The 26,892-nt window shown below is 43.5% G+C and overlaps 2 protein-coding genes across 3 annotated transcripts; one reads left to right on the top strand and one right to left on the bottom strand.

Annotated features, from left to right (window-relative positions):
- Positions 1–1,203: 1,203 nt before the first annotated feature.
- On the bottom strand, positions 1,204–26,892 carry LOC138776985 (tubulin alpha-1D chain-like). 2 transcript variants are annotated; one of them, XM_069956212.1, is made up of 4 exons: positions 26,823–26,892; positions 4,599–4,815; positions 2,951–3,099; positions 1,204–2,301 (listed from the first exon to the last, which is right to left on the bottom strand). In XM_069956212.1, exons 2-4 carry the CDS (start codon positions 4,771–4,773, stop codon positions 1,324–1,326), a joined length of 1,302 nt encoding a protein of 433 aa, XP_069812313.1. In that variant the 5' UTR covers positions 4,774–4,815; positions 26,823–26,892; the 3' UTR covers positions 1,204–1,323. The 2 variants fall into 2 exon arrangements, with proteins under 2 accessions (XP_069812313.1, XP_069812312.1); XM_069956211.1 differs by lacking the exon at positions 26,823–26,892 and adding an exon at positions 26,504–26,526.
- Positions 15,302–19,609, top strand: LOC138776969 (tubulin alpha-1B chain-like). Its single transcript, XM_069956210.1, has 3 exons — positions 15,302–15,482; positions 16,452–16,600; positions 18,629–19,609. Exons 1-3 carry the CDS (start codon positions 15,302–15,304, stop codon positions 19,607–19,609), a joined length of 1,311 nt encoding a protein of 436 aa, XP_069812311.1.

Here is a 26,892-nt window from a genome sequence, read left to right as displayed (position 1 = left end):
TTTTGACTGTACCACTTTCTGCCCTGCAGTGTTGAGTTACCTGTTCTGCCAGGGTGACAAGAGCCCCAGTCCTAGTTACCTGAGTCGAGCAAAGTGTCACCTGCGCTGCGAGAGTACATAGGCCCTTTGCTGCCTTGCTCTATCTGGATCAGTTCCTCTGTCTAGAATACTGTCCTGCACTGTGTAGATGTGTTAACTGCGTAGCTTGGGGTGTCCTCTGACTTGTCCTCTCTTTAGTGTTTAGCACTGCATCGTTAGTGGAAGTGTTGCTTTAAGAAAGAAAGTCTCTGTTCTCCATACATGTCTGTACACTACAGCTGGTCTGTCCCGGACAGGGAACCCGGTAGAGCCGGGCTCCTAGCTAAGTTCAGCAGGGATGCCTGATCTGTGTGCACTACTCCTCAGAGAATCAGAACTGAACTACACTTCTCCACATGTGACTACTTCCTGCATGGTATACGTAACAACCTCTAAATGGTGGTGGAGAGAAAAAAAAAAAAAAAAAAAAAAAAAAGGACAGGGATAGGCAAAGAAAGAACAGCATCTCTCATTGGTATAAAGGATCCCAAAGTACAATATAGTAACCCATAGGTGACTACAGCTGTGCAATATATACATAGCGACATCTAGTGGCAAAACTTATACAATACTTCATTATCACTTTACTTTCGAAGTACAAGGCTTTTGCCAGGGATGTTTAAAACAGAGCCACCCGTGTTGGGATACCACACTGTCAAGACCAGTGACTGACCGAAGTCACGTGGGTATGTACACATCTGCGATGGAGCAAAGGGATAAAAGCAGATGGACCAATTACTGTAGCACTTCCCTAGGCTAAGCCATTGGCTTGTCAGCAGACTTTTACAAGCACTGCGTACAAAGACAGCTGGCTGACAAGCCGATGGTCAAGCCTAGTTAAGCACTTAGCTTCCTTAGAACTTTAAATTCGCTCATCCCTACATACAACCCATCCTCCCATTTAATTTAACTATTTTTAAACTAAAGATTGGATACATCTTGAGGAAGAATTTCCCAAGAAATGTTTTCCCTCTCTACACTCTCAAATTCTCCTTTGATCAAGATATTAAGACCCCCACAATGTTTTACAGAACTAGGTTTCATGAAGCATCTTTTAGAATGATACAGAGCATAGATATGATTTTTTTTATTAGCATCTTTTAACATTACATATGTACAGAGCAGATAGGCACACTGGTTTTCAATTCTCAACTACTAAATTGACTTTAAAACATTGGAATACCTAGCCAGTGATTAAATTCCAACCTTGTTTGCAAAATTTATGTTTTAATTGCATATTAAATTTCAGTATTCATCATCCTCTTCATCTCCACCATTGCCAGACTCTGTCCCCACCTCTTCATAATCCTTTTCTAGAGCAGCCATATCCTCTCTAGCTTCAGAGAACTCTCCTTCCTCCATCCCCTCTCCTACATACCAGTGAACAAAAGCCCTCTTAGAATACATTAGGTCAAACTTATGGTCCAGCCTAGCCCAGGCCTCTGCAATTGCTGTTGTATTACTCAGCATACAGACCGCACGCTGAACTTTAGCCAAGTCTCCTCCAGGGACGACAGTGGGAGGCTGGTAGTTAATTCCCACCTTAAATCCTGTAGGACACCAGTCGACAAACTGGATTGACCTCCTGGTTTTAATAGCAGCTATTGCGGCATTTACATCTTTGGGCACCACATCACCTCTGTATAACAAGCAGCAAGCCATATATTTACCACGTCTGGGGTCACATTTGACCATTTGATTTGAGTATTCAAAGCAAGCATTAGTAATCTCTGGTACAGACAGTTGTTCATGGTAAGCCTTCTCTGCCGATATTATGGGGGAGTACGTTACTAGTGGGAAATGTATTCTCGGATAGGGCACCAAGTTAGTTTGGAACTCTGTTAAGTCAACATTCAATGCACCATCAAACCTCAAAGAGGCTGTAATAGAGGAAACTATCTGCCCTATTAACCGATTCAGGTTGGTATAAGACGGACGCTCAATGTCCAGGTTGCGGTTACAGATGTCATAAATTGCCTCATTGTCTACCATGAAAGCACAATCTGAATGCTCCAGAGTTGTGTGGGTTGTCAGAATGGAGTTATAAGGCTCTACAACTGCAGTAGAAATTTGTGGAGCAGGATAGACAGAGAACTCAAGCTTTGACTTCTTTCCATAGTCAACAGATAAACGTTCCATCAGCAGGGAAGTGAAACCAGAGCCCGTGCCACCTCCAAAACTGTGAAATATTAGAAACCCTTGAAGGCCGGAGCATTGGTCTGCCTGCATAAACAAAAAGACAAAAGTTAGTTTACCTAGATTAAACGACAAATCCCTTTCCTTTAACCCCTTGCCTCTGCTGCCTATTTTGGCCTTAATGGACCAGGTCGTTTTTCAATTTTTCAATTTTCGTTTTTTCCTCCTTGCCTTTTAAGAACCAGTGTGTTTATTTTTCCAACCACAGTGCTGGTTCGGGAACACTATCATAGCGTGCGTAATTATCTGATGTAACAAAATATATTTGTGTGTTTTAAAATAGGAAATGGTCCAATTTGAACTTTTTGGGGTAGGGTCTATGTCATTTTTAAAAACTTAGTGTAAAATAATAATTATTTGTATAGTACCAACTGATTGCAATCCCCATTAGGGTTCACAATCTAAATTCGCCTATCTGTATGTTCTTGGTTGTAGGAGAAAGCCGTAGTACCCAAAGGAAACCCACACAAACACGGGAAGAATATATGAAGCAGCCAGTCCTCACTATGAAGTGAGCTCAGCTCCCGAGCTTGCTTCATAGAGCCCCTGCACATCATGGCATGCCCGGAATGTCATTTTGCTGCAAGGGATTAAAGATGGTAAACCCTCACAGGCAGGGCAAATAGGGTATAACAGCAGCAGAGAAACAGGTTTCCTTACAATACTAATAACTTACCATTTTTCGTAGTCTGTCTAACACACCATCAACAATCTCCTTTCCAATGGTATAGTGACCTCTGGCATAATTATTGGCAGCATCTTCTTTGCCAGTAATGAGCTGTTCTGGATGGAACAGTGTGCGGTATGGTCCAGATCTGATCTCACCTAGAGCATGTTTTCAAGAATAAATTGCATTGTGTCATGTCAAAAAATATAAAAACAGAACTTTACCCCGTAAGGGTTTGTTCACACTGAGGAATCTGCAGAGAAGTTCCCACAACTCGCATCTCCATCTGTCCTACAGACTCCATTCTTTGGTCAGGTGGATTCCATCATTCATCCAAAGAATTGACATGTCCAATCATTTGGCAGATGGCAGAATCCACCTGACCATAGACTGGAGTCTGACAAGTATGTCTGCATTCTGGGAACTGCTTACCAAAAAGTGCAGAAAAAAAAAAAAATACAGAACAAAACAAACGGATTTTTGGTATTTAAACTGGAATAGATAGGCAAGTAATGCTATATGTTTCTGCATATTTTTTAACCTCTACCAGGAGTTCCCCTTTATGCAGAAGGTAGTCTGCTCCTGCACCTTTGTATTTAATCATAAGGGCTCCTAATGGGCCCCTGTAGGTAGAAACAGTGGACTGTCATAGCCATTGGCTTTCTGCTCTGCATCATTCTTGTGGCTGCAGCCAGGAACATCACAGAGAATGAAATGAAATATAATAATAAAAAATATATATTATAAATATATATATATTTCTAGCTCCGCCCCTAATTAAAAGTCCAACTTCCAGTACTCAGCTGCTGTATGTCTTGCAAAAAGTGCTGTATTTTTTCCAGTCTTCCAGTCTGACATATTGCCCTCTGTTGCCAGCTCTGTGTCAGGAACGGTCCAAAGCAGAAGAGGTTTTCTATATGGATTTGTAGTCAGTTGCTTTCACAGACAGAGGTAGCAACAAAGAGCACTGTGTCAGACTTATGTCCTGCAGTACATAAATCAGCAAATAAGTACATAAGTACTTGAAGTTTTTAAAGCGACTTTGTACCCACAATCTGACCACCCCAAACCGCTTGGCACACTCTCACTCTCCTCATTAGGAATGCTCCAGTCAGATTGTCTCTTATTCCCCACCTGTTTAGCCCGGCACATGGGCTGGATCGTTAAGGCACCTGTGCAATGTTCAGCATGCAGAAAATGTTCCATTGGCATTCCTAATGATGGTGAGGGTGGGGACGAGGGACGGTGCAAAGTTAGGGCACAGATATTTGAAGCCACGCCCATTGGGCACAGGGCTGCAAGTTTAAAAGTTGTTTAGGACAATAACTGCATCACCTGCTGAACGGACGCCAGGACAGATCTTGGATTAAAAGCAGCTATCCGAAGGTACAAGTGGTTTGGGGGGGTTGGACAGATTGTGGGTACAGAGTCGCTTTAAATAGATCAGTTCTTTTGAGCACTTTTTTAGCCAGAGTACCTCTTTAAGCCTCTCACCCAAAATAAAAAAAATAAAAAAAAAATAAAAAAAATTAAGGGGGGGGGGGGGGGACACAAAAAAAGAAAAGATATATTAAGTAGTGATATTTTCCTTATTGTAGCCCCTCCCCCTTTCCAAATAAATAGGAAATTATCCCAATATCCTACATATGCATCTTACCAATAACACTTGGTTCCAAGTCAACAAGTACTGCTCGGGGCACATGTTTTCCTGATCCAGTTTCAAAGAAGAAAGTACCAAAAGATGCATCTGCAATATTCCTATCCTTAGGAATAATTCCATCTGGCTGGATTCCATGCTCTAGACAGTAAAGCTCCCAGCAAGCATTGCCCATCTGCACTCCCGCTTGGCCAATATGTATAGAGATGCATTCCCTCTGGAGAAAAAACAAATTCTATTACAGGGGGAATTACCTGCTGACAGTCCTCTATTGCGCTCGTGGGCACCAAGGCGAAAGGAATGCCTTTTATTTAGAAGGAGCTGGCTAGATAGGTGCTATGGGGGCGGGACAGTGCCAACAGCGTGCTGGACTGAGGAGTAAACTGCTAACAGAACAGGAATGGCGCTGAGGAGGAGTGTAAGAGACATACCTTCCTCCTCAATGGCCGGTGCACAATAGGGGGCCATCAGCAGCTTAGATTCGTCTAACCTGCTAATCGTTCCTTTAAGAATCTTGAAATTGCTTTTGTATAGAACCTTATGAACAGAGCTTACAACTTATAAAGGGGTGTTCCCTATCCAATAGGTGGTTACAAAGTCATACTGTCGCTGAGAGCTACACCATTTGCAGAAAAGTCAATAGGAGCTGTGCAAACTCTCCTGCTTTTGCACCTTTTATACCGAAAAAAAAAAAAAAAAAAAAAAAAAAAAAAAAAAAAAAAAAAGCCCAGTGGGAGGCTGGGAAGATTTCAAGTGCAAGATAGGGTGGACCCACATTTAATCCCTTTAAATTTCACAGATACATAAAGCACACACACAAAGCCACAGAAATTGACTTAAAAGGGTTGTCCAGGATTAGAAGAATATGGCCGCTTTCTTCTAAAAACAGCACCACTCTTGACCTTAGTTTGGGTGTGGTTTTACAGATCAGTTCAAATGAAGTGAATAAAGCTGGTTTTTGCAAGAAAGTAGCTTTGTCTACTTAATTTCTGCATAACCCATTTAAACATGCGACAAAAGGACACATGAAATCTATGTGATGGGCACTAGAGATGAGCGAATCGGGTTCGAGTCCATCCGAACCCGAACGTTCGGTATGTGATTAGCTGGGGCTGCTGAACGTGGATAAAGCTCTAAGGTTGTCTGGAAGACATTGATACAGCCAAACATTGATACAGCCAATGACTATATCTATGATTTCCACATAGCCTTAGGGCTTTATCCAAGTTCAGCAGCCACCGCTTATCAAATGCCAAAAGTTCGGGTTCGGATGGACTCGAGCATGCTTGAGGTTCGCTCATCTCTAATAGGCACATTAGGCATAGCTTAAAGTGACTGTACCACCAGTCCCAGGCTGAAGCACTGGAGGCGGGCCGACCCACCCTTAGTGGGAAGAAACTCCAGCCCCTCCATGACGTGACTCCATTAGAATCACTGAAACCCTATCATAGAGGGGCGAGAGTTTCCTCCCACTAAGGGTGGGTTGGCCCGCCTCCAGTGCTTCAGTCTGGGCCTGGTGGTACAGTCACTTTAAGGATAAACAGAGCTTCAATGTTTGGGGACAATAAAGCCCTAGCCCAAGGAAAGCACACATTTGCTTCTTATGAAAAAAAAAAAAACACATAAGGCTCATTTAGACAGTTCTACCTAACCACAGGTCCAATGACCTAAACTTTTTTTACCTTACATTTTTTGTTCTAATTAGTGACCCATTTCAGCAAACTGCAATTTGTCATGTTTATAATTCACCTTCTAAGATTCTAGAGATGAGCAAATCTATAGTAACAAAGCAAAACTTATTTTACACCAAGGCAAGAGTCACATGTCTGTGTTCAGTCTGTGATATATGATCCGTAAGCTGACTGTATATCACAGACTGAACTCAAACTCATACATTATGATGCAGTGATCTCTGTAACAGCTCAAGCCCTCCACAGCTGAACTGACAAGGCTGCGTCAGTACAGTAGCATAAAGCTTTAACCGTTTTGGAGCTCACTGCATTATAATGAATTATGATGCAGGGAATCCCATAAGAGTTGAAGAGTTTAGTCCGTGATGTAAGGTCCGTAAGCTGCCTGTATATCACACGACGGACATGTAAATCTTGCCTTACAGGCTCAATAGACCGCTCATACAGTTCACTCTACACTGCCACAACTGCAGCATGTGGAGGGTTAAACTGCTAGGATCAGACTGAAGTCTGCTCCCAATAGTTGCAGGCTGTAAGATACAGTAGGCACCCACCAAGTAAACTACACCAAGCCACAGTAAAAAGGAGTATCAGCAGCCATAAAAATGCCTATAGCTGTATCCATGTTTTCCCAAGGGAAACATCCAATTCCTCCAGACGCCGGGAGTTGAATGTGGAGTGTTTGGGTTCAGCCACTCAGCCAAACAATGTTCTCATGTTCACTCAACACTTTTTATCATCACTTGGTGGCTTTGTTTTATGAACTATGGTAGGTGCACATCAAGATGGTTTTTGTATTTTTCAAGCCTCATTTTGACTTGTTTTAAAGTGACTGTACCACCAGGCCCAGGCTGAAGCACTGGAGGGAGGCTGACCCACCCTTAGTGGGAAGAAACTCCAGACCCTCCATGACGCGAGTCCATTAGAATCAATGGAACCCTATCATAGAGGGGCCCTGAAACTGCCCTGATATATATTTATGTATATATTCAGTCTGCTCAGACATTATGCCAATAGGTTAGGAAGCAAACAAGCTTTATAAACAACAGTACAAAATAAAAGCTAGGCCCTGTAGAAATAAGATCTACAAACATAAGCATTCTATACAAACCTCTTATAAACCACTATGGAAATCAATGCAAGCATTCCAACTTACCATGTTTTAAAGCTGTAACAAACAAGTGCACAGAGGATGAACAAAGAGACCACTACCTGCCAGCTCCAAACCAAACAATATAGTACTTGGCCCAAATTAAACTCTTCCAGGTGTGGCAAGTGGGAGGGCTCAGATGCTTAAAGGGCCCAGACCATTTATATGAAAACATTTAAATATTCACCATGGTTTGGGCTTTTTGACAGTGAAAACTTTGATTGTAAGGCTTGGTCACAGAGTCTGTCATACATTAGGCTAGATCCACACTGAGTCAAAATCTCCATTCAGAGCCTCCATCGCAGAAAACAAGAACAGTCAACAGGTCAACATTAAAAGGACAGCTGCAAATAACAATTTGGGCCATCATTACCAATAGACAACCATCTTTTAGTGCTAAAATGAGGGACATCATGGACGTCATTTTTATGTAGTGGGAGCATAGCCTTAGGGCCCTATTACACCAACAGATTATCTGGCAGATTTTTTTGAGCCAAAGCCAGGAATGGACTATAAACAGTGAACAGGTAATAAAGGAAAGACTGAGATTCCTCCTCTTTTCAAATCCATTCCTGGCTTTGGATTAAAAAAAGCTGTCAGATAATCTGTGTGTATAATAGGGCCCTTTTGGTTAACTACAACTCCCTGCCTGATATGTATGATTGTGCAGGGGTGATTCTAGCCTCTCTGCTGCCCGAGGCGAACTATAGAATGACGCCCCCCCCCCCCCCCCCCCCCGGTCAATCCGCCCACATTATAATCCACTACTGCCCCCCCCCCCACTGCTGTCCCCAATAAACATAATGTTTGGTCCCTTGCTGCACAGAGGATGTCAGGAGAGGAGGGGGCTGACTTTATAGGAGAGGTCCCAGCAGCACAGAGGATGTCAGGAGAGGAGGGGGCTAATCCTATAGGAGAGGTCCCAGCAGCACAGAGGATGTCAGGAGATGAGGGTGCTAATCCTATAGGAGAGGTCCCAGCAGCACAGAGGATGTCAGGAGAGGAGGGTGCTAATCCTATAGGAGAAGTCCCAGCAGCACAGAGGATGTCAGGAGAGGAGGGTGCTGATCTTTTAGGAGATGGTCCCCCTCTTCCCCCCTTATAGATGGTCCCCCTCTTCCCCCCCTTATAGATGGTCCCCCTCCCCCCCTTATACATGGTCCCCCTCTCCCCCCTCCCTTATAGATGGTCCCCCTCTTCCCTCTCCCCCTCCCCCCCTTATACATGGTCCCCCTCTTCCCCCCCTTATAGACGGTCCCCCCTCCCTTATAGATGGTCCCCCCTTATAGATGGTCCCCCTCTTTCCCCCCACCCTTATAGATGGCCTCCCCTTATAGATGGTCCCCCTCTTTCCCCCCTCCCTTATAGATGGTCCCCCTCTTTCCCCCCTCCCTTATAGATGGTCCCCTTCCCCCCCCTATAGATGGTCCCCCTCTTCCCTCTCCCCCTCCCTTATAGATGGTCCCCCCCCCTTATAGATCGTCCCCCTCCCTTATAGATGGTCCCCCTCTTTCCCCCCTCCCTTATAGATGGTCCCCTTCCCCCCCCTATAGATAGTCCCCCTCTTCCCTCTCCCCCTCCCTTATAGATGGCCCCCCCCCCCTTATAGATGGCCCCCCCTTATAGATGGTCCCCCTCTTTCCCCCCTCCCTTATAGATGGCCCCCCCCTTATAGATGGTCCCCCTCTTTCCCCCCTCCCTTATAGATGGTCCCCTTCCCCCCCCTATAGATGGTCCCCCTCTTCCCTCTCCCTTATAGATGGTCCCCCCCCCTTATAGATCGTCCCCCTCCCTTATAGATGGTCCCCCTCTTTCCCCCCTCCCTTATAGATGGTCCCCTTCCCCCCCCTATAGATAGTCCCCCTCTTCCCTCTCCCCCTCCCTTATAGATCGTCCCCCCCCTTATAGATGGTACCCCTCTTTCCCCCCTCCCTTATAGATGGTCCCCTTCTCCCCCCTATAGATAGTCCCCCTCTTCCCTCTCCCCCTCCCTTATAGATGGTTTCCCCTTATAGATCGTCCCCCTCTTTCCCCCTCCCTTATAGATCGTCCCCCTCTTTCCCCCCTCCCTTATAGATGGTCCCCCTCTCCCCCCCCCCCCCCCCCCCCCCCCCCCTGCACAGCAGATAAAACAAAAAACAGCACACAACTCACCTGCCCTCCGTTCCCCCGTCGAGCCTCTCTGGTCTTGTCCCGGGTGATGCGCGGCTGCCGGAGGTGTCCCGTCCTGTCCCCGGCAGCGCGCGCATCACAGATCTCGCCATGCGCCTGCGGCTGTGACTTCCGGCGCACGGGGATCTCTCTGATGCGCGCGCTGCCGGAGACAGGATGGGACACCTCCGGCAGCCGCGCATCACCCGGGGGACTAAAGGCTGCATTCCCACGTTCCGTGATCCTGACGGATCACGGACGTGGAATGCATGTACTGGAGCCCCCCCGCCCCCGGGCAGTATCTGTAATGAGATGCTGGGAGCGGGGGGGACTGTATTCATAAGCGCCGCACTGTAGTATCAGCACGGCGCGGCTGATTTAGTACAGCGCGGCGCTTATGAATACAGTCCCCCCCGCTCACAGCATCTCATTACAGATACTGCCCGGGGGCGGGGGGGCTCCAGTACATGGTACAGTCAGTGGCGGATTATAATGTGGGCGGCCGCCGAACCGCTCATATTATAATCTGCCACTGAATGCCGCCCCCATGGTGACAGCTAGTGGCGCCGCCTGAGGCAGACGATTCAGGTCGCCTCATGATTGCGGCGCCCCTGTGATTGTGTATATATGAGCATGTATTACCATTAAGTGCTGAAAACTTACCTATCTAAATGCATCATCACTTACCTGCGCAGACGAACATTTTATCCTGCCTAGTGTAGGGACAACCCCTGAACTTGGAACTGTGGGGACGCCCATATTAAGCATAGGTAGGGAAATTGTAGTATACCGTTTTTCGTACATATGTGTATATAATTTTGCCTTGTTTTGTATGTAAAATATTCACCATATGTAAATAAACACTCTTCAGCAGATTATGAAGACTGGTTATACAGTGTTCCTTTTTACTAAGATTTTTGCATAATAGTGCCCTTAGGCCTCATTCACACGACTGTGCCTTAGTCCGTAGGAGAATTGCGGCATGGATCCTCTAGCAGTGCAGAAACCCCCACTGCCGCCCGGCAGCAGAGATGACAGGAGCACATAATGTGCGCTCCTGTCATCGCATCTGACTACTCTTCTACTCCCCTACACACGCTCACCGGAAGTGGCCTGGACTACGCTGCCGGGAGAAAAAGGCAGCATAGTCCATGCCACTGCTGGTGAACATGTAAGCCGGCCAGCACGGGGGAGTAGGTGAGTAGTCAAAGGCGATGACAGGAGCGCACATTATGCACTCCTGTCATCTCTGCTGCCAGACGGCGGAGGGGAAGGGGTGGATCGTCACCACGATCCACTCTAGGACATGTCCTATTTTTTCAAGGAGTGGATCCTGTGGGGGTTGCGGCACAAATTGTGTGCATAGCTGCACACTAAAATTGTCCATTTACAGACAATTCTACAAGACATGTGAATGAAGCCTTAGGCTATGTTAACACTACGTAAAAAACACGGCCGTATTTCATAACAACGGCCGTATTTGCACATTAAACCCGACCTTAGGCTAGGTTCACACTATGTAAAAATGATAGTCGTCTTTAATTTTTTTTTAAATAACAGGCGTTATTTGCACAAAGACACTATATACATTGTGTGAAACTTAAGGTCACATTCACACAGATTTGCACAGTCCTGAACCCTCCACACCCCCTCCCCGCCCCCCCGGCATACGCAGCGGAAAGTGGCGATTTGCGAATATTTTATTCGCAAAACGGCCATTTGCAAATAAAATCATGCGCAAATCGCCACTTTCCGCCAAAAAAAAAAAATGTACGCCCATTGATACATGCCCCCCTAGGTGTCTTCAATGCATGTCTACGAAAGTGCTTTCATAGAGATGCATTGAAAACACTGACTTCTAGCCTATTCAGATGCAGGACAGCCGAAGAAGAAGTCCGTTAGTCGCTAGTGGGATTTGAACAGTGTCATAGCACCAGAATGTCACCATGTCACATTCTATTTATTTCTATTTAAAAATCTTAAGTCTTTCCATACTTATCAGCTGCTGCATGTCCTGCAGGAAACGTTTTTTTTTTCAGTCTGACACAGTGCTCTCTGCTGCCACCCCTGTCCAAGACAGAAATTGTCCAGAGCAGGAAAGGTTTTCTATGAAGATTAGTTGCTGCTGTGGACAGTTCCTGTCTTGGACAGAGATGGCAGCAGAGAGCACTGTGTCAGACTAAAAAGAAAAAAAATTCATGCAGGACATACAGCAGCTGTTAAGTATGGGAAGACTTGAGATTTTGAAATTGATGTAAATTACAAATCTATATAACTAAAAAAAAGATTTTTGCTGGATAACACCTTTAACATATATGTCTTAAAATCTTAAAAAGGATTGACAAAGAGCCCTATTCCACCGGAAGATTATCGTTCAGATTATCGTTAAAACGTTCAAATCTAAACGATAATCGTACGTTTGAATAGCAGTTAACGAGTAGCGATCGAACGAGAAATCGTTGATGGTTTAATAAGACCTGGACCTATTTTTATCGTTGCTCGTTCGCAAATCGTTCGCATTGAATAAGAAGTCGTTCGGTCGTTCGCAGTAGTGAAGAACGCAATAGCGACGACAAGACGACCGCAAGAACGATCATCAGTAACGATTATCTTTCCATGTAAATGGGTGAACGATTTTAGTTTTTTTGTGATAGCAGTCGTTTGGATTGTTTATCGTTAACGATTATGCAAACGATAATCGTCCGGGGGAATAGGGCCCTTACCCTATAAAAGTCGGCTACACTTTTGCATACAGTAAAATAAAACTTAAAGAGTAAACTATAATTGAAAAACACTGTGTATAATGTTTACACACACAATTTTAGTTGGTATTTTAGCCAAAACCCCACGTTGAACAGACACATAGAAACAGCTGTCATTTGCATAAATAGGGGGCGTTTTGGCACCAAAATGATGACCATCCAATAGCTGTGAAATAAAAAAAAGATGTTATGATAACATAGCCTGAGGGTGCACAGACCGGACATTAAGGCCATGTTTCAACACATTATTTTTGCCATTTAATGGCAAATAATTACCATTATTTTAAAACTATTGCTGTTGTTTTGAAATAAAGGCTGTTATTTGCCATTAAATGGCGGCCATTAACTCAATTTCAACATTGTGTGAACATAGCCTTTCTGTGTTTTCAATCCACTCCTGGTTTTGGTTGTAAAATACTGAGAAAGAAAACTGTGTGTGAACATAAGGCTATGAAACTCTTGCAGCCCCACTGTTTCTTTAAATGTGCAGTCTTGTCCATCAGGTGACCTCAGTAGGCGGCTCTATAAATCATGGTGTAGTGCTAGCACCTGATTATGTCTCTATCACTCTGATAGATTGTTAAGCTTGGTAGGCTGCTGTGGGACTTTTGAGAACCAGGCAATCATGGTATGTAGGGATATTCTTTAGTTGTATAATAGACTGCTATTGTATTTATCACTATCTATGACATTTTGTCTACAACTATAGAGGGGTTAAAGGGTAACTCCAGTGAAAAAATGTTTTGTAATTTACTTCTATATAAAAAAACAAAAATACTTATCAGCTGCTGTATATCCTGCCCTTTAATGTTTTCTGTCTTTTTATCATCTTGTTTAAGGTAGTAACACTTGATTTTAGTGGTACTTGGTGAACGTTCCTTGGAATGTAAGAGAAATGCGCATTTTTTTTGTATTAAGGCTTATGGTAGCTTCACACATACCATATCGCTGCGTTTTTATTGCTGTGTTTGGTGCGATTTTTACATGTGAGTTTGATTTTTCACATTATTTTCATGTGAAAATCAAAACTCACATGTAAAAATCGCACCAAAAACGCAGCGATAAATACGCAGCGATACAGTATGTGTGAAGCTACCCTTAATAGGGTTATCCAGAATTAGAAAAAAAATAGCTGTTCAACCAAAAACAGCACTACCCTTATCCCCAGATTCTGTGTTATTACAACTCTGCTCTGTGGAACTCTACTGGTAAAAGGATTTTGATCTTCAATATCAACACCAAATGAGGACGAGTGGTGCAGTGTGTTGTTCCTGGCTATAACCTTTAGGGTACAAACATACGCAGCAGATTAGATCTAAATAACTGAACACAGCATCAAATCTGCTGCGTATACGGTGTGTGTTTGTACCCTAAGGGCGGGTTCACATGTGCTGCATTCACTGCGGAGTTCACGCTGCAAAATCCGCTGTGGTACAAGGTACTGTTATGGCCTATGGATCTGCATTCTTGCAGTAGGTTTTCGTTCTGTGAGTGAAGATATTGCTTTTCCTGCCTGTTTCTCCGGCTCCTGGGTCACTGGTGGCTCGCTCAGCCAATCGGTGCACTGTCCCACCACAGCTACTGATTGCAGCATGAATGCGGTAAGTGTGAATGTACCCTTAAAGTGACAGTCACCCTCTTTATACATTATTTCTTCTTTACACAGGTGTAAAGGGTAAATTTTGTTTACCTTTTCATACCTTATCTTATGTCATACGTCATGGTGCTTGTTCCAGTTAAAAGTAATCTTTTATCATCCTGCAGATTGTGCTATCTGGGCAGGGCTTCACGGCTGAAGTGCCACTTAGCCACGCCCACAACTACACTATTGACCCCGTGACATTATCAATGCATTGGCCCCACCCCCTCAGCGGCCATTGGTATGGGCAGACCTAGAGGGGACGGGGCCTAGACCTTTAGGCTGGCCTGTTCTAATGGCTGTTGAGGGGCAGGGCCAGGGAGGGCTGTCATGCAAATTTTTCTGTACTTAAGCATAACTCCAAGTGTCCCTCTTTTGGAGGGACAGTCCCTACTTTTGACCCACGTCCCTCTGTCCCTCTTTGCCCCTTACATGTCCCTCTTTTTGACCTAGGAATTAGATTTAAAGGGGTAGTGCGGTGCTAAACAAGTATTCACAAAATAACACACATAACAAAGTTATACAACTTTGTAATGTATGTGAATGGCCCCCTTCCCCGTGGACAGTTACTGAAACACTGGTACTCCTGTCTGCAGTCGTGGGTCCCCAATTACATACAGGTTTATTGATTTGTCAATGGGACCTAAGGATGCATCACACATACAGTATCTGCAGATATCAGTGTAACTAAATGTATGTATCAATCTGCCGCAGATCCTGTTAGTATGATTGCATCCTTGAATTAAATAGTATAGAAATGTCTGTAAAATTTTCCTAGACTGAACCACAAGTGTCCCTCTTTGGCAGTCCAAAAAGTTGGGTTATATGTCCATAATGCCTAAAATAAGTCCAAAATGACAACAGTATTGCAGCTATATTTCTGTATAGTAAGTACTGACGCACTGTCTTCTGAGCAGGATATTGGCCTACACTCTGAAAAAACAGGTGCAATATGGATGCGTCCACCTTATTTCCTCTCCATAGATTATAGTGGGTAGCGCATGCTAATAATTTTTTTGTGATAAAAATTCTATGGATGCCAAATGTACTAATGTAAAAGCTGCCATAGGGTGTTTACATTACTCGTTTCTTAGCTTGTGTATTTAACTACAGCAGTTTCTATGAAATGGTCAGTTTTGCTGTGAGGGTTTGAGTTGCAACAAACTACCACAGATGTCTTGTGAATACACTGATCCTTACAGTAGGTGTAGTAAACGAATGCATAAATGCTTCCATACTAAGGAATGGCATTTCTAATTATTTTTCAGAGGGAATGTATTTCTATCCATGTAGGCCAGGCAGGTGTTCAGATGGGAAACTCTTGCTGGGAGCTGTATTGCTTAGAACATGGAATCCAACCAGACGGTGTCATATCAGGTGAAAAGACCGCACTAAACGTGGACTCTTCATTTGGCACCTTCTTCAGTGAGACTGGGTCAGGAAAGCATGTGCCGAGAGCTGTGTTTGTTGACTTGGAAGAAACTGTCATAGGTATGGTATACCGTACAATTTGAAGGGAACAGTTTTAGCTATTGAGAACATAATATACTCTTATTAATAAGGTTTACCATGGATCTCAATGCAAATCCATATTCTACATGCAGATTGTGCTGTGGGTTCGCTTATATGCAATTCATCAAGAAATAAAGCAAGAAGGCAAAAAGGTATCTACCATTTTGTTCACACAACAGACGGTTAAAAGTTCCACGGCTCTGTACTCCATTCTAAAGCAAGTGTAGTACGGACCTGCTGGAAGCTCCATAGGCTGTGTTGTAACTGTACTACAATGTAGTCTATGGAGCTTCCGGCAGGTCTGTACTACGCTTGCTTTAGAACAGAGTGTGGAGCCGCGGAAAAGGTATCCTGCTGTGCAAAAAAAAATGGTACATGCCTTTTTAATTCATTTGTTTTTTTTTCCCCCTTAAGGGTCCATAATGACCACTGTAAAAAGGCATATCGGCAGTCATTAAAGGGAACCAATTGCAGCTGTTTCATACCCAAGAAAATGAAGTTTAATCCCCCTGTGCGCTGCAGGGAGAGGTGCGGCAGGTAGCCATCTAGGCAGCTCACCGCCCATGTCTAGTCACTGCTTTCTCCCTGGCAGCGCACTCGGTGGGGATGATTGACAGGGAGGACGTGCTGATAGGGAGAGAGCAGTGACTAGACATGGGTGGTGAGACGCCCATAGGAGTACCTGCCGCGCCTCTCCCTGCAGCGCACAGGGGGATTAAACTTAATTTTCTTGGGTATAAAGCTACTTCTGCGGCCGGTACATGCCACAATCTGCACAGGAGCCTTATACTGTGCTCCAGGGAACCTAATCAGCCCAATTAGGCTGATTGGTTCCCTTTTTAGTAGTTTAACATGGGAAACTTTTCATTAGCAGGTTACTACAAGTTCCATCCCATGTGAGTTTACACTTGCTAAAGGCTCTAAGTAAATATTCTTCTTACTTTCTAGGTGAGACAAGAACAGGTCTGTATAGATGCCTGTTCCATCCAGAGCAGCTTATTACAGGAAGAGAAGATGCTGCCAACAACTATGCTCGTGGGCACTACACAATTGGCAAGGAGTTAATAGATTCAGTGCTGGACAAAGTGCGAAAGCTGGCAAGTACATTCAGATTAGTACCGCAATAGCATTTCCTTTTTAAAGGGAGTCTGTTAGCTGCAGTTCAGGTTCCAAAAGCTGCAGATTTGTGCACAAACCAACATTTTTATTTTTCCTGACATACGCCTTGCTCAATTGATGTCTCCTTGACTTGACCTCAGACTGTCTCAGCGGTTTGGAACCTGAATTGGAGTGGCCAGTCACTCTAAACAGTTTACTCAAGCACCCCCTCACATCTTACATCTGTGTTCTCAACTTTTATGTGGTATCCAAATAGCTCTAAATGTCTCCTTTCTTATAAAAACTGCATCACACTTGTCTGAGTTGTGGTGATGCTGCTTGACTCTCCAGTAGGTGGAGATGCACTACTACATACAACTTGAGGAAACGTGTTAGAATTGTTCTCCCTCCACAAAACCCTTACATCTATTCCCCCCCCCCCCCCGTAGTCTGTGGAGATATAAGGGCTTATTTTTGCACTATATCTGTTTTTAACATTACCAGACTTGGGCGAATGGGACATCTTAGCTTTTTACCCCATTTTCTCTAATAGATGTTATCACCAAAAATCTGTGTCTTGTAATCACTGTGGAATCAATAATGGTTTGTTTTAACTTAGACAGTTCCACACGTGGAGAGATGTTTGTTTTTTGCTTTTTTTATGGGAAAATGAGGGTGATTAACTCTTTAAAGGGAACCTGTCATCCGGCATTACAACGCAGAGCGGGACTTGCAGGAAAGGGTAAGTATCCGGTCAGGGGCGGATTAACTTTACCATAGGCCCCGGGCTGTTCACCAAGCCTGGGCCCCCCCACCCCACTGTAACTATGGCAGCACTAGCCTGGCGTTCATAGTACAGGATAGATAATGTCATGATGTCCTGATTTGTGCAAAATTGCCATAAAAAAAGTGGTGTTTTTTTTTTTTTTTTTTTTTTTTTGCAAATCATGGCAGAATTGGAGCCAGGAGACAGTACACCACTGAAAGTATAAGTCTTTTTGGGTGGTCATGGGCCCCCCAGGAGCTAAGGGCACCGGGCTGCCGCCCAAAACGCCCCTATTATAATCCTCTACTGTATCCGGTGCTCCACCAGGGGAGTCGAGTGGGCTCTGCACCGTAATGCCGGGTGACAGGTTCCCTTTTAATAGGAAAGTGTTTTTATACTAATATAATATGGAGTCATTAGGCAAAACTGGAGGAATTCCGCAGTGGATTTCTCCGCCGCAGAATCCCACCAGCCTCCGTGTCATGCTGGCCATGTATGGGAGGCTCGTGAGCCTCCTCTCTCTCTCTCCACACCTCTCCTCTTGGAAGAATTGACATGTCCATTTTTCTGCATGGAGAGAGGAAGCACGAGAGCCTCCCATAGGTGGCCAGTATGACGAGGAAGCTGGTGGGATTCTATGGGGGAGAATTCAGCCAGTTTTGCTCCGTGTGAACTAGCCCTTAATTAGCAGAGACTAATGGTGCGGTTACACAGGCAGACTTATCTGACAGATTTTGGAAGCCAAAGCTAGGAATAGATTTGAAAAGAGAAGAAATTTCAGTCTTTCCTTTATGACTTGTTCCCTGTTCATGGTCTGTTTCTTGCTTTGGCTTAAAAAATCTGTCAGATAAATCTGCCTGTGTAAACGCACCATAAGGTTTCCATAGAAGGCAAGTATTGCCCTCCAGCAGCCCTAGGAAATGACTGACACCCCCGTTCTATGCTGCGGTTGTGTCGATCAGAGCCCTGTCAGGGCGCTCTGTGCGTGCTGCAATCAATATTGATTGTGGCATCCACAGAACCTTCTGCTAGTGCTTTGGCCTGTTCCAGGCAGAGGTGGCCAATATGTTCATTAGCCTTCTGATTGATACCTCCCTCCTTAAAACAAAATGTACAATGTCACTGAGTATAGTTGGAAGCCAAGATCAGTGCTACAGTAGTCATGGAGTAGAATCCCACAAATACTGCACTGGGTCACTTTGAGTGCTAAATCTTGTAGTTATCCTGGCATACTGTATATTAATAAAGCTTTCTCTTGCAGGCAGACCAATGCTCTGGCCTTCAAGGATTCTTGGTATTTCACAGTTTTGGAGGTGGCACAGGCTCTGGCTTTACTTCACTATTGATGGAGCGTCTTTCTGTTGACTATGGTAAAAAGTCAAAGCTTGAGTTTTCAGTATATCCTGCCCCTAGGATCTCTACTGCAGTTGTAGAGCCTTATAACTCCATTCTGACAACCCACACAACTCTGGAGCATTCAGATTGTGCTTTCATGGTAGACAATGAGGCAATTTATGACATCTGTAACCGCAACCTGGACATTGAGCGTCCGTCTTATACCAACCTGAATCGATTAATTGCTCAAATAGTTTCCTCTATTACAGCCTCTTTGAGGTTTGATGGTGCATTGAATGTTGACTTAACAGAGTTCCAAACTAACTTGGTGCCCTATCCGAGAATACATTTCCCACTAGTAACGTACTCCCCCATAATATCGGCAGAGAAGGCTTACCATGAACAACTGTCTGTACCAGAGATTACTAATGCTTGCTTTGAATACTCTAATCAAATGGTCAAATGTGACCCCAGACGTGGTAAATATATGGCTTGCTGCTTGTTATACAGAGGTGATGTGGTGCCCAAAGATGTAAATGCCGCAATAGCTGCTATTAAAACCAGGAGGTCAATCCAGTTTGTCGACTGGTGTCCTACAGGATTTAAGGTGGGAATTAACTACCAGCCTCCCACTGTCGTCCCTGGAGGAGACTTGGCTAAAGTTCAGCGTGCGGTCTGTATGCTGAGTAATACAACAGCAATTGCAGAGGCCTGGGCTAGGCTGGACCATAAGTTCGACCTAATGTATTCTAAGAGGGCTTTTGTTCACTGGTATGTAGGAGAGGGGATGGAGGAAGGAGAGTTCTCTGAAGCTAGAGAGGATATGGCTGCTCTAGAAAAGGATTATGAAGAGGTGGGGACAGAGTCTGGCAATGGTGGAGATGAAGAGGAGGAAGAGGAATACTGAAAAGCTTGTCTACTGGCCACGTGGTGCAGCCTAAATGTTGGCATTCAAATAACACTGTTGTATAGTAATGTCTTGTAGAACAATGTTTTAACAAATGGTTCAGATATAAAGGTCTATTAGTCCTGTTAAATACTGTACACTGAGACCCTACTAAAACATGTAATGTATTGATAAAAGGGTATTTATCCTGTTTTGTACAAATAAAAAAAAAAAAGTGGTGCATCATTCTGTTACTGGTTCTTCAATCCTATGTCACAGCCTTTTTGTAAGGCAGCTGGCATGCATTCGGTGTAGAAAATCATATATATTTTCTCACTTTAAATGGGTTCTCCAGATATTGGTTGCTGATTAGCGTGCTGACACTTGGCATCCCAATCATTTAGTAGAGTTTTTGAAGCCTAGTGTACACTGAACAGAAACATCTGGCTACATTCACCTGGTAATTGCTGTGTTGGGTTACTTTACTAATGAAGGCTAGTGAATTTTACAGGAGAAATAATTCATTTTGTTAGCTTGGCAATCTGCTTATTAGCTGGCTGCATTAAAAGGCAGTGTTGCTCAGTTTCCCAGGACTGGGTCCAGCTTTCCCAGGCAACTGGAGCAACATTGAGTTTAACATAGCGCTGATAAGCCAAATGCCAGCTAAAAAAACACTTTGCTTCGTTTGTACTGTAAATTCACTCATCTTGATCTACTAATCTGGCTTGTGCACATGGCAATATCGACTGTTCAATATCAACGTGTGTTTTTTTTTTTTTTTTTTTTTTTTTTGGGTGCCTCTAATAGTGGTACTCCCAATGTGACTAGCACCCATTTACAAAAAAATACATGTTGCTATTGAGTGTAGTATTTAGAGCAGGGGTGTCAAACTCAATACACAATGGGCCAAAATTAAAAAAATTTGACAGTCGTGGGCCATCCTTGATAACTATTGAAGCGTGAATGCCGTCCTGGCACTGTCAGATCAGCATGTGGCAGAGGTGTGAGTCTCTCAGTGCTACGCACTATGATAAATGACATGATAAATTGCTATGACATGATTAAATGCCAACCCATGTAATAGCCACCCCCCCAATATTGCCCCATGTAGTAGCCAATCAAACCAAAATTGTCCCACATATTAGCCAGCCCTCCCAATAGTGTCCAAATAGTTGCCAGCCCCCCAAGTGTGTCCAAATAGTTGCCAGCCCCCCAAGTGTCTCATAGTAGCCAGCCCTCCCCTATAGTCCCTTATATTGTAGCCATGGCGGGCCAGATGTAATTCAAACTCTGCATTGCCTGGCGGACCAAAAATGGCACTACAGGCCAGATTTTATAAAGAAACTTCATACATTATATAGAAAGTATGCAATTGTGATTATTTACAATGTTCTAGAGGAGATGGCATTCTGAATGGCAGTGGTGTGTGTGGTTAAGAAACTTGCAGGTATGAGAAAAGAATCCCAGGTATGAGAAAAGAATCCCAGCACTCATCAATGCCATAGAATTCATAACTTACATGTTCCACATATGTACACTTTTGGGACACATTTTGGCAGATGCCTTTCTAAAGTGGCTTGTACATGAAATCACTGTGCTCTTAATAAGCTAGACTGCCAAAGTTTGTAGAGCAGGATGCCACTGAGTGACAAGGCATGTTCTGTGTCATAGGCTGTAACCACGGAGAAGCTAAACTGACATCTTAGGACATAATGCATTGGTAAGTATAGCAAAGACAAGACTGCTTTTAATTAGACATGAGCGACTACATGTACTAGCCGGTGTGGCCGATTGCTACTCCCAGCTAATTAGCTTTTTTAAATGCTGCTGTCTAGAGGGGGATTTTCCCCTGTGATGCAATCGCAGAGGGGAGATCTCTTCACCTTACTGGAATGGGTTTGAGTGCTGTGTTTAGTAAAGTAACCAATGAAGGCTAGTGAATTGTACAGGACAAATAATTCATTTTGTTAGCTTGGCAATCTTCTTATTAGCTGGCTGCATAGAAGGCAGTGTTGCTCCCAGTTTCCCAGGACTGGGTCCAGCTTTTCCAGGCACCTGGAAGCAACATTGAGTTTAACATGGCGCTGATAAGCCGACTGCCAGCTAACAAAACACTTTGCTTCGTTTGTACTGTAAACTCATCTCGTATGCTGACCCTAGCTCGGCAATCCATAGACCTGGCCTGCAGCAGCCAAGAGTATTACAGCACTGATCTAATCGATCAGTGCTGTACTTAGTATAGTGCACTGAACTCTGAGAGATTAGTGCAATAATAATAAAAGTCCTCCAGGGGGATGAAAAGTTTAATGTGTACAGTAAAAGTGTTTAATAAAATAAAAAACTTCCCCCTAATAAAAGTTTAAATAACCACACACCCCTTTTTTCCCATGCATAATCACCCAAACTATTTATCACATTCCTGATCATACACAGTAAACAGTGTAGCGCAATAACCTGTCAAAGTGTGAAATTGCAGATTTTTAGTTCCATCAAATCTCAGAAAATTAAGTGATCAAAAATTAAGGTAAGTATACTGACTTGGAGCATAGACAACATGCTAGTTTTACTATAGGGAGAACGCTGTAACACGAAACCTTTTTAAAAAAACACGCTTTTTTCAATTTCGCTGCAAGTTGTTTTTTTTTTTCCCCCCGGTTTAGCAGCATATTTTATGAAATTAAGTCCTCTTAGTCATTGTAAAGTATAATTGAACCATCTCTGCTGGCACACACACGTGGGGGTCGTGAGTTGTCCCAAATGGGGCTATGATTTATTCTGTCTCTCCTCTGATATTTTTGCTTGAGTTACAATCAATGTGTTGACTGTGGGGGATTGGCCTCAGGTCTCAGCGGCTAATGCGGTGAGTTTACATCGGTACTTCATCTGTTATAATATGACAATCTAAACAATGACTGTTAGCCCTGTAGAAAATATTGTGATAATCAGAGGGGATAGAACAGTATATGGAAATATTTTACACTTTTTTTTTTTTGTTTTGGTGATGCTCCAAGCGCTTTATCGGAGGTCATAATCAAGGGTGTTACCCATATTCTGTATCTGATATATATCTATAACCCTGACCCCATTAACCTCTTCAGGACATATGACGTACCGGTACGTCATATGTCCTCATTAGCACTTCAAAGCGGGGCCGCGGTCCCGGGTGCCGCGTGTAGCCCGGGACCGCCGCTATTAGCAGGCACAGTCTGATCGCCGTGCCCGCTAATTAGCTAATCGGCGGCAGCTGTCAAAGTTGACAGCTGCCTTCGATTACCGGAGGCAACCTTTCCCTGGTGTCTAGTGGGGGAGATCGCTCCTCCGGGACGTTGTCACGGAGGAGCGATCTCCGTGTGTGCTGCCGGCCGGGGAATCATCCAAGATGGCGCCGTCCCCGGCTCGACACTTGTTTACTTCCGGCTGCAGCAGCCGGAAGTAAACGAGTGCCTATCTCATTGATCTCTGCAGCATATGTATGCTGCAGAGATCTCAATGAGAGATCAAAGTATATATACTAGAAGTCCCCCAGGGGGGCTTCTAGGATATGTGTAAAAAAAAAAAAGTGTTTATAGTAAAAAGCCCCCTCCCCCAATAAAAGTCTGAATCACCCCCCTTTTCCCAGGTTTTAAATAAAAGTAAACAAATAAATAAACATGTTTGGTATCGCCGCGTGCGTAATCACCCGAACTATTAATTAATCACATTCCTGATCTCGCACGGTAAACGGCGCAAAAAATGCAAAGTGCAAAATCCAAAGTGCAAAATTGCGCATTTTTGGTCGCATCAAATCCAGAAAAAATGTACTAAAAAGCGATCAAAAAGTTGTATATGCGCAATCAAGGTACCGATAGAAAGAACACATCATGGCGCAAAAAATGACATCTGACACAGCCCCATACACCAAAGGATAAAAGCGTTATAAGCCTGGGAATGGAGCGATTTTAAGGAGCGTATATTTGTTAACAATGGTTTGAATTTTTTATAGGCCATCAGATACAATATAAGTTATACATCGTTTTAATGGTAACGACTTGAGGAACGTGCATAACAAGTCAGTTTTACCCCAGGGCGAATGGCGTAAAAACACAGTTCCCCCAAATAAAAGAAATGCGTTTTTTTTTTTTTCAATTTCACCACACTATGAATTTTTTTTCTGGTTTCGTAGTGTACTTAATGCAAAAATTCAGCCTGTCATTGCAAAGTACAATTAGTGGCGCAAAAAATAAAGGCTCATATGGGTTTCTTGGTGGAAAAGTGCTATGGAAAAACCGAAACGCAAAAATGAAAATGGGCCCTGTCCTTAAGGGGTTAACCGGTTATCTTACCGTGGTCTGATAAGTCTCCTGAGGAACCCAGTTTGTAACACTGGGTGAAACGCGTCGAGACAATATATAAATTAATAATATCCGAGATACCTATGAGATTATATGTGCCTTTTTGTAGTATTGGAGTTTTTCCTCTATTTTAAAATATTTAATAAGCTAATTTTTAATATGTGGTTCTGTGAAACAAAGTATAATTGGTGTTGCGGAAAATAAAGGCTTGTGTAGGTTTGTAGGTGAAAAAATTTAAGAGCTATGGCCTTTTCAACACAAGGTGATGAAAATAAAATGCACAAAAATGAAAATTGGCTTGATCATTAAGGGGTTAACAAGAATTTTGAGGGCTGATTAATAATATAAAAAATTTCCGTTAGTTTGTTGGTTGCCAGGTTTACACCAGAAGATTATTGCTTAAATTAGAATAATTTTGTTGCATGATAATTGGCCCCTGTAAAAGGGCCTTTGTTTCCTACCACCTGGTTGCATTGGTGACTTATTTAAGACTGTCAGAAATCACTACCTCTAAATCCTTCTCTTAAAGTGCAACTCCGGATAAGAAAAATTTGTTTTCTATTAAAAGTTATATATATTATGTGTCTATATGATGTATTACCGTATCTGTATGGTGCTGTCACACTGGTAGCTGATAGAAATCCAGGAAGTGAAAAAAATGGCCTTTGTGCAAATCCACATAGTCTCCTGCTCCTTCTACTATGCTACCTTAGGAGACAAATCTTCCATGCCTCTGTCTCACATTGTGTGTGTTTGCTGAGATCAGGCTGATGATGCAGACAGGGCGTGATGTCCCAGGAGGCTTGGCTGGATCCCCAATCTCCTGAGTGATCCACTTTCTCTGACTGGCCAGAAGCAGGTGTGGCACTGATTTCTCTAATTGTGGAGAAGTGTGCAGTGAAATTAGGGCTGTGTTCACACATGTTGGAGTGCCATTGCAGTACTGCAGCGTATTCACAAAAATGATGCAGTAACACAAGTAAATGATGCTAAACGGCAGAGAGGATCACAGCCCTATTGTGGGGCTTAACTTCAAAAATAACAGATGCTTGATCATAATATGAGTGTAAAAATGAAAAGGAAAAAAAATTCAAAAAGTTCTTTATTTTTTCCGATATTAGTGTTACAGTTAGAGAATACAGCGTGCTGCGTGGCGTTACAGGTAGAGAATATAGTGTGGAGTTATAGGTAGAGAATACAGCGTGCTGTGTGGGTGGGACCATAATTAAATTATAAATTACTGCAAATAATTCAGTAACACAATGCAACTGCAATGTGTGAACACAGCCTAGATGTTCTGCAACAGATTTGGCCTGGGAATAGCAAGGGTGGAGGACTGTGATGAACAGCTCAGGGAAAGCATTGCATTCTGGAACCTGTAGTACTGTGTACAACAGATAAACCAGGAAGTGCAGAAACACAAAACAGAAAAAAAACCCCCCAAACAAATGGATTTTTGGTAGTTTCAAAACTGGAATAGAAAGGTAAGTAATGCTTTATGCTTCTGCAGAAGTTTTATTTTTTTAACCTCTACCTGGAGTTCCCCTTTAAGTCTTAGCTAGCACTGACTTGCTGATATGATACTTGGAAAGAGAATTCCTCCTTCCCAAGTGCATTATTTTACATTTGGAAACATTGAACTGCAGTTTCCATTGTTTGGACCACTGATCTAGTAAACCTAAACTGTTTTCCATATTACTGACACCTCCAGGAATATCAACCCTATTGCACACTTTTGTGTCATCAGCAAACAGACAAATCTCCTATGTCACTTACAAAAATGTTAAAAAGAATAGGACCCAGAACACACCCTTGTGGCCACCACCATTATAACCAGTCCCTGCTCGGAATATACACCACCATCAACCACCCCTTATGATATCATTCCTTCAGCCAACAACAAATCCACTGAACTATCCAAGGGTTAAGGCTGGAATCACACACAGCAGTTTTTTGAAAAAACTGCCGGGAGTTTTTGTGACAAAACCAGAAGTGGTTTTAAATGCGAAGGAAAATATAAACGGAGGATTTGTACTCTTTTCTGTTGCATAATCTTCTGGTTTGGACACAAAAACTGCAGTGGTAGTTTTCCATAAAAAAATATTGTGTGTGATTTCAGCCTAAGGCCACATTCACACATTTTGTGTTCTGCACAGAACACGGACATGGAATGTCTGTAATGGAGTTCCCCCGCCTGGGCAGCATCTGTGATAAGATGCTGGGAGCGATGGAACAGTCTGCATATGTGCCGTGCTGTAATGAAGCAGCCGCGCAGTGCATACCAGTTCAGTTCCACCTCTCCCAGCATCTTATGACAGATGCTGCCCAGGCGGGGGAACTTTATTACAGACATTCCATGTCCGTGTTCCGTATGGAATGTGTGAATTAGGCCTAAGTGTAATTTTCTCTAACTTCTTTATCAGCTCCTTATGGGGAACTGTATGAAAAGCTTTGCTGAGGTCCAGATAGGCAATATCCACCGCACCACCTTCATCCAGCACTTTTGTGACATAATCAATGCGATTAGTCTGACATGATCTGCGGCAGTAAAGCCAGGCTGGTTTGGGTCCCTCAAATCACTGACTTTCAGGTGATCCACTATCTTCTTTTGTTTTCCCGGACTCGCTGGCGCTGCATCCCACTTCTTCAGTCACTAGTATTTGAATGCTGTACGATCAGACTCAGGCATGCTATAGCTGCACTCATCTTTACTCTTCTATGATCTTGACTAGAAAACTACTCCCAGCTTCAGCTTCATTCTGTGAGTCTTCCTTTATGTTGTGGAATCTAACAGTGATACATTAGCTCCATGTCATTTGGTTGTAGTAACACTCCTCATGGAGTAATGTATAGCCAGAACAGGTGCCTAACTAGCGGTCCTGGTGACACCCTCCTGCCCTCACCTAAAATGGCGGCTGCATTGACAAAAGATGTGACGTAACTAAGGAATCAGTTCTCCCCCTCTCCCGTCTC

The sequence above is a fragment of the Dendropsophus ebraccatus genome, chromosome 1 (assembly GCF_027789765.1).
Source record: "Dendropsophus ebraccatus isolate aDenEbr1 chromosome 1, aDenEbr1.pat, whole genome shotgun sequence".
Lineage (NCBI taxonomy): Eukaryota > Metazoa > Chordata > Amphibia > Anura > Hylidae > Dendropsophus > Dendropsophus ebraccatus.
This window is presented reverse-complemented; position numbering and strand designations above follow the sequence as displayed.